The sequence below is a fragment of the Lygodium microphyllum genome, chromosome 5 (assembly GCF_053477565.2).
Source record: "Lygodium microphyllum isolate KBCC chromosome 5, Lygodium_microphyllum_v1.1.10, whole genome shotgun sequence".
NCBI classification, from domain to species: domain Eukaryota; kingdom Viridiplantae; phylum Streptophyta; class Polypodiopsida; order Schizaeales; family Lygodiaceae; genus Lygodium; species Lygodium microphyllum.
In genome coordinates, this window is record NC_141139.1 from 74,866,913 (window position 1) to 74,886,856 (window position 19,944).

General features: G+C 40.5%; 1 protein-coding gene across 1 annotated transcript in view; it reads left to right on the forward strand.

Moving 5' to 3' along the window:
* Positions 1 to 19,944, forward strand: part of LOC148035996 (187-kDa microtubule-associated protein AIR9-like) — a 95,980-nt gene that overhangs the window by 71,693 nt on the left and 4,343 nt on the right. Inside the window, exons 23-32 of the mRNA XM_087677995.1 lie at positions 13,174 to 13,258; positions 15,416 to 15,489; positions 15,562 to 15,681; positions 15,796 to 15,973; positions 16,088 to 16,209; positions 16,483 to 16,690; positions 16,774 to 16,847; positions 17,785 to 17,923; positions 18,002 to 18,183; positions 19,782 to 19,937. Coding sequence (XP_087534121.1) covers positions 13,174 to 13,258; positions 15,416 to 15,489; positions 15,562 to 15,681; positions 15,796 to 15,973; positions 16,088 to 16,209; positions 16,483 to 16,690; positions 16,774 to 16,847; positions 17,785 to 17,923; positions 18,002 to 18,183; positions 19,782 to 19,937 — 1,338 coding nt within the window. The remainder of the gene's footprint in view (positions 1 to 13,173; positions 13,259 to 15,415; positions 15,490 to 15,561; positions 15,682 to 15,795; positions 15,974 to 16,087; positions 16,210 to 16,482; positions 16,691 to 16,773; positions 16,848 to 17,784; positions 17,924 to 18,001; positions 18,184 to 19,781; positions 19,938 to 19,944) is intronic.

Here is a 19,944-nt window from a genome sequence, read left to right on the forward strand (position 1 = left end):
AGCCCCCCTTTTCCATTAGGCATGAAGATGGCAAAATACCAATGTCACTTCTTGCAGCTTTCCCATGATGGTTTCATAGTGAGGCCGAGATATATGGATGCTCAACTTTCTCATTAGCTTCGAGTTGCTATTGGATAGATTTGCACCTCATCACATTAGTTGATGATTGAGATAGGTCGATGGAGCCATGTTGTAGCAAATGAGAGGATGTGCCAGCTTTGTGGATGGGAGCCAGAGACGGAGAAACACTACATTTGTAGATGCAATGTATACTATGATATCCGAGGTTGCTACCATTGCCTCTTTATAGAGGGCTTTGGACCATTGAGATGTGGGTGATGGACAATGAGGACTAGAGATGTTTGGGCCTTTTCTTATTGGAGCTCCAATGTTGCATAGCAACATCGTTAGAGGCAACCCTAGCCACATCCACCCCTTAAGAGAGCAATTACAAACTTTTTCAATATAGCTGACCCCCTTGGTCACTGCCACCTTAGACACTACATCTCCTACTGACAGACGCCATCGAGGAACATCACTAGGTGGCATCATAGTAGACAGAGCTACAACGCTATGTAGAGCACGGTGCCCTAGGGTACCTACTCGGCAATGTAGGCATGCTCATATGTGACACATTCGTGTCACGATTGCTCGTTATAGACGAAGATTACCATGACAATTCAATCGGAGGTAGCTTGCAAAGTCTTGGTGGATTCCATACACTGAGAGGGAGATACTCTATACTCTTTTCAGTTTTTGAGTTTTCCATATTTTTCATTTTCGATTTCAATTTATTATGTAGACGTAGACATAATTCTGTTTTCTTCTTTGATGAGAGATGGTGATACCAGTTGTATTAGTTATGGCCTCATAGGACATTTTGGTCTTCTAGAGACGTTAATGGATCTTTTTTCTTTCTCTCTCTCTCTCTCTCTCTCTCGTGCACATGCGCGTAGACTATGTCCTTGAGTCGAATGCTCTGAACTTGTGAATGAGCTCGCTGGTCTCTCTCTTGAAATGCTCTGAACAGCGGACAGTGGCGTAATGCAGCGAACAGTGGTGTGATGCTCTCGTAAGGCAGTGAATAGTGGTGTGTAATGCTGTAGTGCTCTCCTAATGGTGTAATACTGTAATGCTCTGCAACATGAGTGCTGTAATGTTCTTGTAATGCTCTGCGAAGGTAAGCTCTGCTGGAGTAACGGGACAGTAATGATGTACCTGCAATGAACAGTAGTGGACCTTATGTTTTTGTCTCCAGTGACTGTCGGGACAGTTTGTGTCTGATGGGATGTACGTGACACTGGTGCTGCAATGTTCTTGTAATGCTCTGCAACAGTAAGCTCTGCTGGAGTAACGGGACAGTAATGATTTACCTGCAATGAACAGTAGTGAACCTTATGTTTTTGTCTCCAGTGAGTGACAGGACAGTTTGTCTGATGGGATGTACCTGCAGTGACTGATGGGAATGTCTGCAGTGTGAGGCAAGGATACTGCTATGAAACTCTGAATGCTGCAGTGATTGCTATGTCACAGTGACAGTTTATGGTACAGCCACATTTTATGTTGCAGGCACACTGACATTTTATGCTACAATGACAGTTTAGGTGAGATTGACAGTTTTATGCTACAGTCGCATTTTATGGTGCAGTCACATTGACAATTTATGATACATTGACAGTTTGTGCTATAGTGTCAGTTTATGTTACCGGTTTACTGCTCTAGTCAGACTGTAAACAGTTTATGCTGCAGCATATGCTATAATAATGACAGAAGAAATTGACAATGAGAGAATCACAAAACCAACCATGGAAACATTGTTTCATACACCGCCAAAGAACCCAAGATACAAAACCTATGGGCATTAAACCCGAGATTGAAATATCTCTCCAAGGTCAAGTAGATATGGGAAGACATCCCACAAAATCAGTGAAACACCATATGAGGAGATGTTGACCATGCTCTGTGTTGGAATGCGTATCATGAGGAAGGAAATGGAAAGTGATATACAAGAGCTAGTTCGAGCTGAAATGATGGAGGAACTAAAAAACGAGATGTAACACACACTGAAGGCACACATGGTAGAGAAGGACTCAATGATTTCCAAGCTAAAAGAAGAACTAGAGGAATGTAAAAAGAAATTTGATGCACAAAAGGAATCACGAATCACACTAGAGCCGTGAAAACAAATAGACGTTTTAAAAAACAATATGCAGACCTATGCAAGTGTGGTGCAAGGAACCCAAAAGAAAATGGAGAATGTTGAGAATGCTGTCAAAGGAAATGCAAAATGGATAGATGTAGCAAAAAAGAGCAAAGAAATGCATGGGAACAAAGTGGAAGTTATGAATGCCACCTTGGAAGAAGAGGCAAAAATACGCGTATGCACACTCTACGTAAGAGTGGTTGAACTAGATGAGAAAAGCTCCCCAATTGAAGATGCTATAGTTCTTGCTACCAAAATCAGGGCTATCGATAGATGTACCCATCATTGGGGCCTTGCAAGTTGGGAAAGATGGCACAAAAACAAAAGTCCTCATCTTGAAGTTTGGAGACTTGGAAAAGAAGAGAGCTTGTCTCTCCAAGAGGATTTTTCACAAAAAGAAAAGTAAGGAATGCCATATGGAAATTGAAAAATGGGAAAGTCCAAGATCATGATGGTTTAGTAGCAGAACACTTCACACATGCTTGTGATATCTTGACACCAGTGCTGGCTCATATCTTAAATAGGGCAGTGTATGAGGGATTTCCAACCAGTTGGTCACACCATGCTATTGTGTCGCTCTTTAAGAGTGGAGATCCTATCCTACTTAGTAACCATCGAATCATCATGATTGGACACATGTTGGCCAAAATATATGGCAATAGCATTGAGTGAATGGATTGAGATGCATGGCTTGAGATCAAAAGACCAAGCTGGCTTCAGGAGGTGATATACAACTCTAGACCATATCTTTACATTGAGGGCAATCATTGAAGAAGGCAAGGCATTCAAGAAAAAGATTTATTACTTTTTTGTGGACTTTCGCAAGGCCTTTGATCCAGTATCAAGACATTGATGTGCCCATAGAGATACAATGGAGTATCTATGACTTGTATGAGATAGTAACAAGCAGAGTATTGAAACTTGAGGGCATCTCAAATACAATCAATAGCACCATTGGGGTGAAATAAGACTGCCCACTTTCACCAACACTATTTGGGCTATACTTAGATGAAATTTCAGAATATGTGGATAGAACTGGTGGGGCTGAAGCTAGCCTAGCTAGAGTGCTGATACCATTACTGCGATATGTAGACAATATTGCATTTATATCCGACTCACCTAAGGGACTAAATAGACACTTGGATGCATTATCAGCTTTTTGCAGAGATAGAGACCTTAAGGTGAACCTTGGGAAAACTAAAAGTATAGTATTTAACACTTCAACTGCTTGGGTGACGAGAGCTGAGCACCAATTTGCTTTCGATACAGAGCTAGTGGAGATGGTGAGGCAGTGTGTTTATTTGGGGGTCACATTGAAGGGACCACAATTCTCTTGGAGAGAGACATTAGGGTCTCATTTAGCAAAAGCATATGTAGCCTTAGGTGCATTGAAGAGGCAATTTACTTATATACAGTTTCATGAACCATGCACCAAATTGTGGCTTTTTGACACCTTGGTTACACCCAGACTTCCATATGGGCTAGCTATTTGGGGTCCGAGTCTCTTCCACATGAGGAGACACCCTTTGGGAGACCAGGATGGATGAGAGAAGGAATACTATGATGGGTGGGAGAATATGTAAAGACCACAAGTCGTGATGATCTCACGTATGATATGAGCAAAGAGCTCGAGCCCACATGAGATTTTAGAGTTGGGTTGAGAGCATCATCCATGGTGGTTGAGGCCTTGGTTTAGGCAGGACTTTCATATATAGACTATGGAAGCTTCCCCAAGATAGATATCCATGGCTAGCCCTGGTCTCTTCTAGATAGCTAGCAATAGATGGTGACAGACATTGTTGGTCAAATAAGTACATGGATGAGTTTACATGGGTTGCAAATTGATAGACTACCCTCCTTTGACTATAGCCTCGATTGCCCTACACTTGACCTAAGCTGATCATAGGTATACCATGTGATCAAAGTAGACATATAGAGGTTAGATACAAAGAAGACTTAGATCCGACTCTCCTCCCCCCGTGGCACGAGGATGGCACATTACCAAATCCACTTCCTTCAAGTATTTGAGAATGGTTTCATTACCCAACCCAGTTACATGGATATATAGGTGCCTCATGGATTGCACATAATTATTGGTCAGATCTGCACCTCATTCCACCACCTGAGGATTGAGACAAGCAGATGGGAGGGCATTCAAATAGAGGAACGCATATGCCCACCGTGTGATAGAGAGCCAAAGACAAAGGAACACTATATTTACCAATGCACGGTATATTATGATATATGAGCCAAATATCATTGTCTATTTGGAGAGGGTTTTGGACCCTTGAGACAAATCATGTAGTTTGAGAATCAGAGATGCTTGGGTTTCTTCCTCTTGGAGCTCTAGAGGCACAGAGCAACTGTTCTACGGAGTAGGAGGCTCCCATAGCTCGACTTACATAGATAGAGAGCAGTCATTGACTTTTTCACTGCTATACGATCGAATACGGCACATACCTTTGCTATTGCCACACAACCTACAAGAGTACATCATCATTGGACCTCATTTTTTGTAGTTGTCCCTTTGGATCGAGAAGTGGCACTTAGTCGGTTTAGGTGCCCACGTCCTCTCGGATGAAGGCCTAGACATCCATACCATAGACAAATTAGAGCCATCATTGAGCACCACAGGAGACAGATGCCAAGACACCTCAATCATGCAGAGATACATCTCCTTAGAGGATAGACAAGACATCTCATTGATGGAGAGTTTTGTTTTTCTACTTTTACTTTTAGATCATCGACATGTTTTCTTTTTATAGGACACTATTTCACTTTTGAGTCTTATAGGCATGTTTTTCAGTTTTTCTCATTCCAGATAAGAATCACACTATGTATGTATTGCTCTGGTTTCGTAGGCTACATTGGCCTTATAGAGACATTAATATACTCTTTCTTTCTTTATTGTTTTCTCTCTCTCAGGGTTGTCATGTACAAAAGGTATGATACGGTACGGTACGATAAAACGCGGCACTAATTGGTACCTTAGGATTTAATGAGGTATGGTAGGATACTAGTACGAAAAAAAACAAAAACTTGGTTATTTCGGATTACAGATAATAGAACACATGTTTCGAGCTAATGTTTTCCGTTCTTAGCAATAGCAGTTCCCTTCTCGTTCTTCGATTGCTAGTTTGTAGAGGGCGGATCTTGTAGATGTGATCCATAGTGAGTTGGTTGGAGAGATTTTAGGCAGAGAAAGCTATTGATGTTAAAGGAAAAGGAAAAGTGTTGATTAAGTTGTTTTCTCTTTTGTGGTTTATCATGAGACTTGCTTTTTGGAATATTAAAGGCATTTCTTCGAGCATTAAGCAATATCGATCATAAATCTGGAGTTATGTCGGCTATTAGATCGTCCTTGCAACCATTCTTGGTTTTTGAAGACCCTTGCAACAAGTTTTTGATGTTGAAAATCCTATATGAGGGACATGTTTTGTGGCTGGTGGGCTTGTATGCTCCTTCTACTGCTCGGGAATGCCGTTAGCTTGGGGATGGCTTGCATTGCCTTGCCATGGCTTGTCAAGGTTTTGTTATGGGTGATTTTAATGCTTGTGTATTTGCGGATCAGGCGACTTCATCGCACTCTTGTCCTAAGCGGCAGGCTCGGGATGCTCTGGCAGCTATGTCTTTGAAAAGGACATGTGGTCTTAGATGCATCCTTCAAAGTCTGGATATATTTATCTTTCTCTTCAGCATTCAAACGCCTAGGCTAGGCGTGATAGGATCTACATTTGTCAAAGTGATTCTTTTCTTCCTGTAGTCATTGATATGTGGGTGGAGCGACAGCATGTCTTGTCAGATCACTATTCTTGGTTTTGGATTTGACCCACAGACTTGTTCATGCCTTTAAGGCTCTCCTTGCTCGTTTGCCTCTATGGTTCAACCAATCTTTTCTATTGCAAAATCAGTTTTTGAAATGTATTCAACAATTGATTGCTTCTTTTAGCTTGAGGATCTTATCGGAGGGATGGACTGTTTTTAGGGATAATGCACGTGCGTTGTCCCGAGATTATGGTTTTCAGCATGCTTCCTCTTTATTGAATTGCAACATGCGCAATCTTTGTTGGTCCACTCGTTGATACAGGGCCCACTCGTTGTCTCTGTATTAGTTAGGGGATACTATTGATGACTTGCTCACATGCATTGAATGGTTGAAATGTAGAGTTCAATCTCTTTAATAGGAGGAATATGCTTAATACGAATTGCTGGTCTGAGCGGAAGCCTTGCATGTCAATAACTGTGAATCTCATCAGTTTTTTGCTTGTGTACACCAGAAATACGCTCGGGAAAATATTATGTGTTTGTCGGATGAGTAAGGTGTTATGGTGATTGATCTTGCTTCCATTGTTCAAATGTGCGTTGACTTTTATAAACCTTTGTTGGGTCCGCAAGAGATTCTTTTTGATGCTGTTCACTCTACTTGTCGATACATTTGTGATTTGGTTAGTAATTAGGTTAAGCTAGAATGGGTTGATTTAATGGAGGCTGATATTTCAGAGGATGAAGTGGAGGACGTGTTGTTCCATTTACCTCAAAGGAAAAGCCTTGGCTGGGATGGGCTTCCTAATGAGCTGTTTTCAGCCCATGTTGAGCAGCTTAAGGACCCATTAACTTGCATGTGTCAACAATTATGGAATTCTGGTAGGATGCCTTCGGATTGGAAGATTGCTATCAGTTGGTTATTATCTAAGATTCCCTCTTTGACATCTTTGAAACAATGGAGATCCATTTCTGTTATGGGTTCTTTGTATAAAATCTTCTCTAAAATCATTGCCAACAGATTGCAAAAAGTATTTCCGCACTTGCTTAATCCACGTCAATATGGTTTCATTAAGGGTTGGAACATAATGCATAACATGTTGAATGTTCAATTGGGGATTGATTATCCCAAAGCCTCATGCTAGTAGGTTGTTATGCTTCAGTTTGATCTTGAAAAGGCATTTGATTATGTGAGTTGGTCTTTCTTGCGGTAGCTAATGTCCACCATGGGATTTGGTCCTCACATGGTTTCTCTTGTTGATACCATTAGTTAGGGTGATGTGGCTTGTATTACACTCAATGGAGGGATTACAGATGAAATTGCCTTGTCGCAGTCTCTTCGGCAAGGCTGCCCTCTCAGCCCTTTACTATTTGCTTTGGTTACTCACCCGATGCTCCTATTGGTGTGGATGTAGCTTCCTTTGCCTTGCTTGATTGGATGTCATTTGGTATTCATGATCGATTCATGTACTAGAAATCTCAAGGCTGGTCTCTTCATGTGAGACTTAAAGTTGCTTAATGCATCATGATCAGTATGATCTCGTTTTTTCTGCCATTGCTTCCTTGGACTAAGAAGTTTCTTTTGGAACTGGTTCAACCTATCCAACTGATGTTGTTGAAAAAGAAAGGGAATCGTTTGGGCCAAGTGTGGATTTTGTGGCAGCATGTGACTTCTCCTAAAAGGATGGGGGGGAGCAACTCTATTGGATGTTAATTTGCATATGGTTGCCTTGAGACTAGCCCTTTTGCAGGCACTATGTGTAGAGAGTCATCCTTGGTTAGATATTGCAAAGTTTTTCATAGAAAAGATTGGCATCTCTCATGGTAGCACGGCTATTCAAGTTTCTTGGTGGCATATCCTTAATTCCACGAGGCCTGCTAAGGTATCCCATTCTTTTCTCCTCTCTTATTTGATTGAATCCTGGCAAGAGATGTTACTTTTTGCAGTTTGGCGCCCTCCTAATTTTTGTAAGGTGGAGAATTCGTTGCAAGGAGAAGTGACGGCCACCTCTAGGTTATTGGGTTGGCCTGATAAAGATTTGTAGTGAGACAAGTTTAATTGGATGGCTCGTTTGGGGTTGTAGACAATCCATGATGGTGTCATTCCTGGGCAGCCCTGGCTTTATTCTTTCCGGCGTATTCGTTAGCACTTTCGGGTGTCTCGAGGATATCATGACATTTGGTTGTCCATACAAGAGATGCTTTTGAGGTTCTCTCCTTTGCCTGCTTTACAACCATCGTCTCCCTGGCAAGAATGGATGTTTGTGCTTCTTGTTGATTTCGAGAAAAGTTCAACTAATCAGATATATCATTAGATAGTTGAGGCCAAGAGATGGGTCACTAGAAAGGCTAATAAATTATGGCATATTCGAGACAGCAAAAAGAAGTGGCAAGAAAGATTCATCCAACTCTGGAAGTCAAAGGTTCTTTGTCAGGGTAAAATGTTCATGTGGAGGTTACTTTTTGGGGGTCTTCCAATTGGGGACGTGTTGCATGCTTGCAAGATCTCTGGTGGTCGATGTGTATTTTGCACTACATGTCATGAGACATTGCTTCATCTCTTTGTCTCTTGCCCTATTGCTTGAGAGATTTAGAGTTTTGTTCCCGTGTGTGGTCCTCGGTGACTCAGCATCAACATATATCAGCACGTTCGTGGATTATGGAAAGGATGACTTCTATGTGTACTTTGCATTTAAATAATTCTTGCCTCTTCCATTTCCTTAGATGGACAGCTTTGTGGTATATTTGGTGTATTTGGAATGCCTTTATTTTTGATTTAGCCTTGGGCATCCATGGTTATGTGACCTGTGTTCGTGGTTTAGTGTTATGGTAGATCTCCTCTATGGTTTCAGCTGATGTGGTTCTTCCTGACATTGTTGCTCCCTGGCTGGATATTGTTTGCTCCAGACCAACTGTTCTTTCCGTGTAATATTTGTGTGTTAGAGTCTTGGGTGCCTTTTATTTGTGTTTGTTTTTTCTTAGGTGACTTGATGGTCTGATGTAAATATTGCTACTTAATTCAATTATCTTCACGAGAGAGAGAGAGAGAGAGAGAGAGAGAGAGAGAGAGAGAGAGAGGCTTGTAATTGTAGATTCATCTTGAAAGTTGGGACAGAGAGAGTGAGAGAGGCTTGAAATTATGATAATAAACATAAGGCTTGGGAGTTGGAAGATATTCTGTGGCCTAGTCTTCATAGGCAAAAAGTAGCTTGTTTTTGGGTACGAATTGGTATGGATACATACCGTACAATACGGAAGCTAGTCTGTATGTAGTACAAATGCAGCTATGCTTTCTCCCTAGGGACACTTTAGAGTCAATGTGCTCACATATAGTGCTAGGAGCCTCGCACCAAACTATGGTTGTTTAACACCAATCACACCTACACTAGCGTATGGAGTAGAGGTATGGACTTGCGGCTTGTACCATAGGCGTCTCAGTCCACTTGGTGATTAGATCGGAATAGAGAGAGATTATTATGATGGGTAGGATAGGATGGAAAGGCCACTGATGATGATGATAGCACGTATGATTAGGAGTAAGCTCTTCATTCTACATCCCATTGTCAAAGCAGACTTGGTGGCAGGACCTATAGTCACAGAGGTACTCTTTGGGGCAGTGACCTTTTGGCACAGAGTATGGGATCTCCCACGTCATAGATACTTTACATTGGTAGTAACTTCAACTAGACAACTAGCATCAAAGGGCGAGAAGGACTGTTGGTTTTCATAGATGACTATTTGGACGAGCCTATACGGTTTGGATATTGACCGCCTTCCACCTTTTGAGTACAACCTTGATTGCCCTACACTTTCTTAGCTGATTAGCGTTGAACCATGGCACCACTCCTGTTAGGATTGAGGATGGAGTTCTACCAAAGTCACTTCTTGTGTCTCTCTAATAATGTATTTATTATTCGGGCAGTATACATCGACATTCATCTCTCCCACAGCATACGGCTTGCTCTCGGAGAGATTTGTACCTCCTCTCATAGGCTACAAATGGAGACAGGTAGATGGACAAATACTCCAACAGAGAATAAGACTTGCCAGCTTTGTGGTTGAGAGCTTGAGATAGAAGATGATTACATATGTGGATGTACAATACACTATGATATATGAGGACGGTGTCATCGCCTCTTCCATGAAAATTAACATAGAGGTGTGTGGCATTCTAGAGATTTCACAAGAGGAGTGTGACATCAACCCTATGTTGTATGAGAGGCTACTAGTACCAATCCACGACACTTGTGGATAGATAAGGGTAGAGCGAGAATGATAGTTACATTAGAGATAGTTGAAGCTAGGCTTAGAGCGAGATGCTGCTTCATCATCCTCTCTATTAGGGAGGGAGTCCTTTGATGATTGAGTAGATGGAACATAGTACCTCAGATGATGTATAAACATTTGACATAGTGGCATATTGTATGATCTGTCATTCTATGATGGTAGATGCATATATGTTTTTGATTAGATGATGTATCATGTGTCTTGAACTTGCCACTCCACATCATTTAGTTGTCTTGACATCATGTATTTGTGTCACGAGAATGTAACTTTTAATGCTTTGCTTAGCATTTGATTAAAAGTTAATTAAATGTGTAAAGGTGACTTCTACGTGTGAGATGCAAGTTAATTATTTCATCTTGTGGGATCTAGGACCTTGAGATATCGATTGGAGCCAAATACAAAAGCTGTAATAAATTATGTCTAACAAGTACTAGGTGGTACTCGATGGTAGATTTTGGTCTAGATCAATTTATTGGTCACTAATGTTAGTGGTGACTCTATAGACTAGGCATTAATTAGTTAACTAATATCGGTCTAAGGGCTAATAACTTCTTAGGGATACTTGAAAGACAAACTAGCCTACTTAATTTAATTATTGACTAGTGGAATTAATTTTTTGGGCACTAGAATAATGCTGAAAAATAAGATTAGAAGATTGCTACTAGACGAAACTTGCCCATGCAAGTGGGGAAAACATGAGAGAGAGAGAGAGAGAGAGAGAGAGAGAGAGAGAGAGAGAGAGGGCCATTTTAACCTTGTGCAAGTTGAGAGAGATAGAGACAAGTATTCTTGAGCAGTTATTAGCCCTTAGACCGATATTAATTTATTAATTAATGCCCAGTGTGTAATGTCACCATTGACATTAGTGGCCAATAAATTGGTCTAGGCCAAAATCTAATATTGGGTACCACCTAGTACCTGCCAAGCATAACTCATTACATTGTTGCAATTTTATTTTAGCTAGTATGAAACCTCACATCTAGTTGACTAGCCCTTCATGTATACTCGACATGCTAGGAGCACTAGATGCATTAGGAAACATTCCTATTTGCATATTTTGGACCATTGCAATGTGTTTGTGTAAGGGACTTTGCATACCACCAGCCATAGCAAGATACATTTTGTCATACATTGTATACATTATACGGAGTACTTGTATGACTAGCATTAACATCATGAGTTCCAAACACAATGGGCTGTATATATGCATTGCCAAACTTGCCACTTTGTGTCCCGACATTATGCCAAGATTGCTATACATGGGATCATGCATGCCATACATGGATACATTGGGCCTTGCATACCATGCATGCATTGGTTGTTGCATACCATGCCATACATCTCGTATGTGGTCCTTGACCCACCATAGCATGAAAACTAGTGCCAACATCAAGGTACTCTGGTTGCCCCATAATTGTATGCATGCCTTGCTGTCCGAAAAGTATTGGATTGACACTTCTAAGTTGGCCTTGCATATGCATTAATCGCCCCACCAACATCATTTGCTTATGCTTAGTATCCACATTTGGACCATCATGCTGCTGGATTGGCTCTTTCTTTGGTGCATCTGTTGTTCCCAATCTCTTGAAGACTATTTCCTCTTCTTGCCTTTGCTGCCATGCTTTAAGAGGTTCAAAAAGTGCACGAATTGAGGATCATTTGCCAATTGCACAAACATTTAGTTGCTGTCCTTGGCTGATTTTTAAATTGGTTATCAAAATTCTCTTCCTTTTGTTGGTCATTAGCTTCAAGAGACCTAGAAGGACCCACATTTTGGTCTAAACCAATATTATTAGCTTGTTGCTCATGCTGCATGTCTTGCCCAAGATTAGACATTGCATTTTCCCCAACACTTTGTGAATTTTTAGATTGAGAGGCATTATCATTGCTTGATCCCATCTCACTATTTGAAGATATTCTGGTTCTCATGCTCAGTTGAATACAATTTCGACATTAGAGCAAAGCTTTTGACCGTCAATTAGCCTAGTAATTCAAGGGAGTTGATGGTGTCTCGGCAATGGAACTTTGAAACCAACCTTCTTTCTCGGATAGAGTGGTAAATAACCTGATTAATTGATATTTATAGCAAATAATTAATTTACATAAACTGAAATTTACACTTTGCCACTTTAATCCTGGATAATGGACAATGTATTGGCCCCAAAGTTGACACCCTTTGAGGTATTTCTTTAACTTTCATTGCCGATGGATGGAGTACAACTGAGATCCTCTGATTTCCTTTACTAATCCAAGTGCCTCTTGCTTTCAAAACTGACCAACAAGCCTCCAAACCAATTTATCATTTCGTTTGCTTGGGGATCAACCTTCACCTTGCTCCTTGAAAGACAAATTCAGCCCCAAATTTGATATTCGTTGGCTGGCCTCTTGATTTTCCTTGAAATTTGTTAATTTCAATTGCTAGAATTTAAGTCTTAGGCCCTCAATTTTCAGCACACATTTCGAGATAGCTATCAAAACCCTATTTTTGTTAGGAGGGGATGGTGGGGATCAAGCAAGGAAGGATGCATGAAAGGCCCGGGGCAGTCACAAAGGGGAGGCGATGGTGAAGGGGCGGTAAAGCTGAGGGAAAGGTGCAGTGCAGCAGTGAGGGCAGGGAACTCCAGACATGTGAACTAGTCTCTAGATAACTGTAGGTAAAGATGGTACCACTTCAGTCAAGTGGCAACATTCACTGCCACTTGACTGAAATGACACCACTTTTAATCAAGACATGATATACTAACCTTATACTTCCCTTATAATTAGTTCAGTACATGGAGACTCACTCTTAACCATTTGTGATATAACAACATGAGTAGGGATCAAAGAGAACTTTCAGCATTTAAAGTAAGGTGAGTCTGATTTGTGCAGCTTGTAATGTGGTAGGCATAGCTAATATATACTGCTTTTATATTCTGCAGGATTGCCAACTTGTGATTCATTGGAGTTTTGTGGTCAAGCCATTGAGGGTGGAAGCCTCAGTTTTCTAGCTATCTATCGAGGCGGGTGAGGAGTTCTTTCATTTTTGGGGGTGCATTTTAGTGTAAGATTAAAGAAAACTCCAGAACACATTTCTTTGACAGACAATTTTTACTACTATTAACTGCTGTATGTCTAGCATTTATTACTGGTTACAGATTTTATCAGCTTAACTTCTAGAATGTACAGTGATGAACCAAAAGTCAAACTCAGCTTTCTCTCTATTTCAGTGGAAGATGTTTCTGGGAGGTAGTTTTTTGTGATAGTATCAATCAGAATATCATATTGGAACAATGCCCACTATATTTTTGTGGGCATTGTTCCAATATGATCTTCTGATTGATACGATCACTAAGAACTACCTGGGTGTCTTGTTAAGGACTTCAAAGCCTAGTCAAATACAGATATCCAGTTTGGGCTTGTGGAGATGACTGTTACCAGCATCAGTGGACAAAGTGGTCTTGCCCTGTAGGAGATTTTAGCAAGTTTTGAAAACTCTATAATGGAAGAGCCAACCATGACGAATATATGTATAGTGATGGCCAATGAGCTTCTTGGTGTAAGGCCTTCTTGGTTCAAGTGCTGTAATTAACAAATCCATGCTTTTACTGGTGCAATCTGAGTATCCCTTATCGTTTCATCCTTGAGTGCTTGCATTCTTCAAATCTCAAGACATAAGAGCAAGTGTGTCAGTGCCAACATACTGGAAAGATTGTATCATGTCCGTGCAGTGAAACACCTAAATAGTCAAGAGCAGATGATGGTCCAAACGTAAAGTTGGACAAGGGGAAATTTAAACAGATCCATTGGAGCTGCAATCTCAGCCTATACAGAATTTCTGCATATTAGCAAGCGCAAAGAAAAAAGATTTCATGGTGGAGACCTAAAGAAACTTTTATGCACCCAAGGCAATCTATAAGTAGGACAGAGGGAGATTTCCAAGCATATGATATACCGAGTGGGTGATCCTTGGTCAATGCACCTGTCATTTTTATGAGAATGAATGTGAGGATAATGTACTGCTCGACACTGATGATGACTCTGCATTAGAGTGAGAACCAAAGTGGGGTATTGATGATGATCCTGTTTCCATTAGAGTAAAAAATCCAGAGCACCTCTTTCCAAGACTCTTTAAAGACATCAGTCATGTTAAAAATAACTTTAGTAAGTAGCTTGGCCTTACTAGCATTTCCTTAGTCTATCCTTAGTTATTGATGCTGTTTTCTGTTTTTGTGCCTACTTGTTGCACAATTCATGAACACACGAGTGGTATAAACATCATATCTATTCACAGTGTTCTCAAGGTAGAGAAAATGGATCTCTATTGTGAGAAAACAAAGCTCATAACCCATGATTTATTTTGCTGAAAGAGCTTCAAAAGCCTGTAACTATGAACCCTTTTTTTGAAGACCATACCATCATTACAATGAACCAAAACATGTCTTAATTTATATCCATAAGTTCTTCGAACAAGCTCAAAATGTTTGTAATGTAGGTGGCTCGTGCACATAAAGAAAGAGAGATTCATCACTAACTGAAGCGATCCTCTTACATTGAAAGTGGGATTGAAGAAGCTGCAAAGTTTTGATTAGCAATGCTACAGCAAAAGAGAAAGTGTAAGATGCAAAATCAGGCCAAGATTGAAAATTTATATTGATGTTGCTGGTAAAATAGAAGAAAAGCTTACCATGCTGATAAGGGATGGTAAGATGGGTTCTGTTATACAATTTAGAGTAAAAAGCGAGATAATAAATATCCAAAAGAGGTTCTAAAGGATGGTTAACAAGTGGTCCAAGTATCATGCATGCTGTGCTATCAGAACTGTTTGTTCTGATTGGCCTTTACTTCTTTGACACTGATATTGCTCATGTGCCCTAGTTCTCACATCAATTCCGACAGAGTTTTATTCTGTGGAGTTGCAAGGATGCAGGTTAAGAAAGGTTAATGCAGCCAGGTGGTCATAAAATTTTGAAGCAATAGGAGTTATGGAATGGAGAGCAAGCAATGGGATAATAGATAGGAAACTGAGCCTGCACTTTTGCTTTAATGCACAAGTTGCACTAATTGCTTGATAGGAAAAATACTGAATGCTAGATTATCTTATAATTTGGTCAGTAGAAAAAAGAAGGCCTAGTTACTTGTGGTGTCATGTTTTTTTGACGGACTTCTGCTTGTCTTTGTCAGTGAAAGGGGAGCTTGTTTAAGTGAATGGTTCCGAAGAAGTGCAAATGGGAAAGAGGATTGGCTGAGTAACAATGGTAAGATCAGATTTTAAGAATTAATGCTTTCCAGCCTGATATTAATATTTTTTGGCAATTTCTGTACTGTAGAGAGACTAGAGCTGACGTCCAAGGATATCGGCTGCCGTATCTCGCTTGTTTTCACCCCTGTGCGTAAAGATGGATTGTCAGGAGCTCCTTGCCGCATCATCTCTGACATCGTGCAAAATGGTAATGGAATCAAAAGTGATCGATAAATTTTGGAGGTCCACTTAATTTTGATTTGTACAGCGTTTCAAGTTTTAACACCTAACTGAATGAATGCTGAGTCTGTGTATTTTACAGCTGACCCGGTTGGTATAAACATCAGCATCCCAGATTGCTGTGAGGGTGAAGAGGTGGTTCCCAGAAAATCTTACTACGGTGGTTCAGAGGGCTTCAGTGAGTACAACTGGTTTCGCCTGCCATGTCCACTCACAGGAGCCATATTGCCAGAAGACACATTTCCCACTGCAACATCCATGTCTGTTACAAGACTTAGCTCGGAAATCAATTTGTTCTATTGATTAGGTCTGAGCTAATGCATGCGCTAAAAATAATGATACTGACAAATACTTTGGTTGACATGCCAATTTAGGAGCTATACTCCTACTTTGCAAGATGTAGGAATGTATCTGGCAATATGCTGGACTCCTGTTCGTAGTGATGGGGAAAGAGGAAAACCTCTGGTGGCATGCTGTAGCAGTCCTGTCAAACCAGGTAAACTCTTAGCCTCAGATACTATCAATATAAATTCTTAAAATTTCACCACTGTCAAGGGGTACTAGCTAGAGACTCTGCATTAAGTGAGGAGGCTTGAACTTTGCATTGATTTGTAGAATTGTGGCTTAACTGCATGTAGCTACTATTATGCACCTATAAAGTACCAAAAGCAGAGATCAAGCAAATTCACACTGCATGTCTCAAGTTTAAACACGTGCATGCCTTTCTTTTTGGCTTTTATTTGACATCTTCATCTCGTTTATTTCTTAGCACTTCCATCTGTAAGCGATGTTAGAGTGAAGAAAATTGCACTTCGAACTTTTCTTGGAGAAGGTCAATATTATGGAGGCTATGAAGGAAGTAGTAAAATGACCTGGTATAGAGATTCTGGAGATGGTAGTGTTACTTTGATTGGAGGAGCCACCTCAAGGACATATACAATCTCAGAAGAAGACCACATGTGCTTTTTGATTTTTGGGTAAGCACTCATCATGAATTAGAATGTGTTGTATTTTCCTGCTGGATCATGTTGATCAAGCCATTTAATGGTCTCCAATTTAGGTACACTCCAATGCGAGCGGATGGGACTATAGGAAGGATGGTACTTTCAGAAAAATCTGACTTAATATTACCAGGTATGAAACTGAACCAGATCTGGCAGAGGGCTGGACCTGTTTAGAGATTGGCACACATGAAGGAAGACATGCCTAGCAGTCTTTTTCCAGGATTTTTGATCCTAGTTCTAGTGTTTTTTTTGTAGTTTGTGGGGTTCCATGTTGATGAAAAACACAATATGATTACTTTATCGTTAATGTTGAGTATAAATAATGCTTGAATTTGCATGAATTGTCGAGCTTGTATTTCAAAGCTTGGAATTTTGCTAGGGCCCATTATATACATCATGATGGTAAATAAATCTTCGCTTTCATATAAAAGGCCGAGGATCCACATTTGGGTCAGAACACTCTAGTCAAATGTGTCACGATTCACAAACCAATTTTGGTAAAATGTCTTCCTGAACAGGCCTCTTAAACACCTACTGTAGGAAAACTCCTGAGAATCTCGTGCCAGTGTGCTGATAATTCTCAAAGGTGTAATCATATCTTTTGGAGATGTTAGATTGAATGTAAGATATATGTGATTGAATGATGACTGGTGCAATTTGTACAGTTTGAACTTTGTGCCAACCTGGACCTTTCAATATTGTGTGCTATGCCAATTGCTCTCCATTATGGTTGTTTTGACCATAATCTCCTTGGTACTTACATGCTAGGTCCCCATAGAGTGCTAGAAGGTGTTGGTTTGGTGTTTTCTTTTTGTTTCGAGAGCAGTGTGCATCTTGTAAGCTTTGTACAGTCTCTTCAGTTTGGGTGAATTCTCCCCTTTCCCGGAAATATGTGCATTTGGAGCGGAGTTCCATACTAGAATTTGAGTGCACTTTGTTAGGTGATATGTAGCTCCACACCTGGAAGTTTCTTGCTTGAAGTAGTTTCTGGCTGTAATTTCTATTGTATTTTGATAAGTACATTCTGATTCAGATATCTTATTCTTAGAACTTGCCTCTTTTTTCAGAGATTCCAAGGCCCCAACAGGTGGCGCTGACTGGAAAGGCAGCTGAAAATGAAATTTTGACTGCATTGGGAGTATCATTTGAGTGTGAAGCCGATGAGAAAAGTTGGCAAAAATATAAGAAGGATCTTAAGTATCAGTGGTAAGTTCATCAAATGATGAATGAACAGGACGCTCTCAGGCTCTCTTCAGCAATAGTTAATCTCATGGCATTCTTTAGGTCGCGCTCAAGGGCCCAAGGTGTGACGAATTCTTTTGAGACTCTACCTTTGCAGCGAGCAAGCTCTTACAAGGTTCGTTCTGAGGATGTGGGGTTTTGTTTGCGCTGCGAATGTATAATGACGGATACGTTTGGTAGAACTGCGGAACCTGTAGCAACAGTAACTTCACCAGTCTTGCCAGGTCAGTTTGGTTTACTCAACTGTTGTTGTTATCTTGTGGGTTTCCTTGTTAGGCTTTAACACTGAAAAAATGGGAATTAGTGTGTCTATTGGCAAACTAATTGGTTGAAACAAAGGCAGGCTCCTTTAATGTTTCTTAAATTGTGATGATTTTCCTTTCTAGACTATACGAGTGTGTAATTTGCGGATTACTTGTTCCTTTTCAAGAGCTAGTTCTCATTAGGAAATCTTTATTCAAGGCCTTATATGTTGGACGATGGGAATAATTCAGAAACGAAGGGCCAATCGCCTGGAGTGAAACAGTATTTTAGGATGCACACAAGTGTCGTAGGCATTAAGGGCCTTGAAGATGAGGAGGTTCAGTGCATGGGTGCGTGCTTTGTTGCATGGGTGCATGCTTTGATGCACACAAGTGTCGTAGGCATTATTAAGGGCCTTGAAGATGAGGAGGTTCAGTGCATGGGTGCGTGCTTTGTTGCAGTCAGAAATCTCGAACACATATGTTCAGGCTGCCCTACGGCAGAAAAAGAGAGACGTCTGCTGCAAATTGAATGCAATAGACTAATCTGACTGGAGTCCTCATTGGCAAAACTGGAAGAAAATCAGTGAAAGACCGAGTGGCGAGTGCCTTTTGATATTTCAAGGTTGTCCAGCTAATTTTGGCAACTAACTTCACTAGAGATAAATAAGAAGTTCTTTGCCAATTGAGACCACACCTGCTGTATTGGTATACCTGCCGCTAGGAAATTTCCGTCTGGTGCTGTGGCCAACTGATGGTGGTTTGGCTTATTTTGTGCCGATCCAGATAATATAGGAATATCTTAGTCAAATAAATATCTTGAAAATTTCATTGTAGTACAATTGTATAGTTATAGTAGTAATAGATGTGGAAATAGGTCCACATTCAGAGGCTACAGTCTACTTTACTATGAGTATTATGTGTGGGTTTTTATTCAACAAGCACCATTGTTATTTTGTGTGAGTAATGTCTTGAAGAGTGGCTAAATGTTTGCCACTTGGGGAAAGAGGAGTAAGCTAAGTATGACTATGAGAATCAGCAAGAAAATGATGTTGAATAAAGAAAGAAAATTGGGGAAACATGTGAGATCAAAAGAGAGGTGGATGAGAAATAAATTGAATGAGAAGGGAGGGAGGAAATATAGGAGTCTGTATTTAATGTATTTCAAGCATCTTTTAATCATACGGGAAGGATTCCTCCAAAATCCTTAAGCAATTAGGGCGAAGGCTGGAACTGAGACCAACAGCTGAACAAGATGAATCCAATTTCAAGACACAAAGTAAATTGCTTTGCAGGAGATACGCAGTCACCTAGCAAATGCAAGTGTAGCGCAATAACACAAGTAAAAGTTTATGACCATTGTCTATATTCCACAATTGAATTCTCTTGGAGGTGCTGCAAGTGCATACACACCAGCACACTTCTCTACAGTTTGCACAACTGTTTGACCAACAAACAAACCTAGGTACTTGTCAGATAAATCTAAGTAGTGGAGGTCATTAGAGACTATCTGATTTAACACTGTTCTTTGTGCTTTGTGGACAAGATCCAAGTTTGATAGTTTAACTGTCTCTTTGTAGGAGCTCCAAAAATGGACAAGTTGGAAATAGAAGGAAGGGGATGTCATACAAATCTTTATGCTGTACGAGGCATCTACAGTGGAGGGAGGGAGGGCAAGAGCATGATCCAGTGGTTTCGGGCAGTTGCTGGGAGACCAGATCTTGTCCCTATCATAGGTTACTG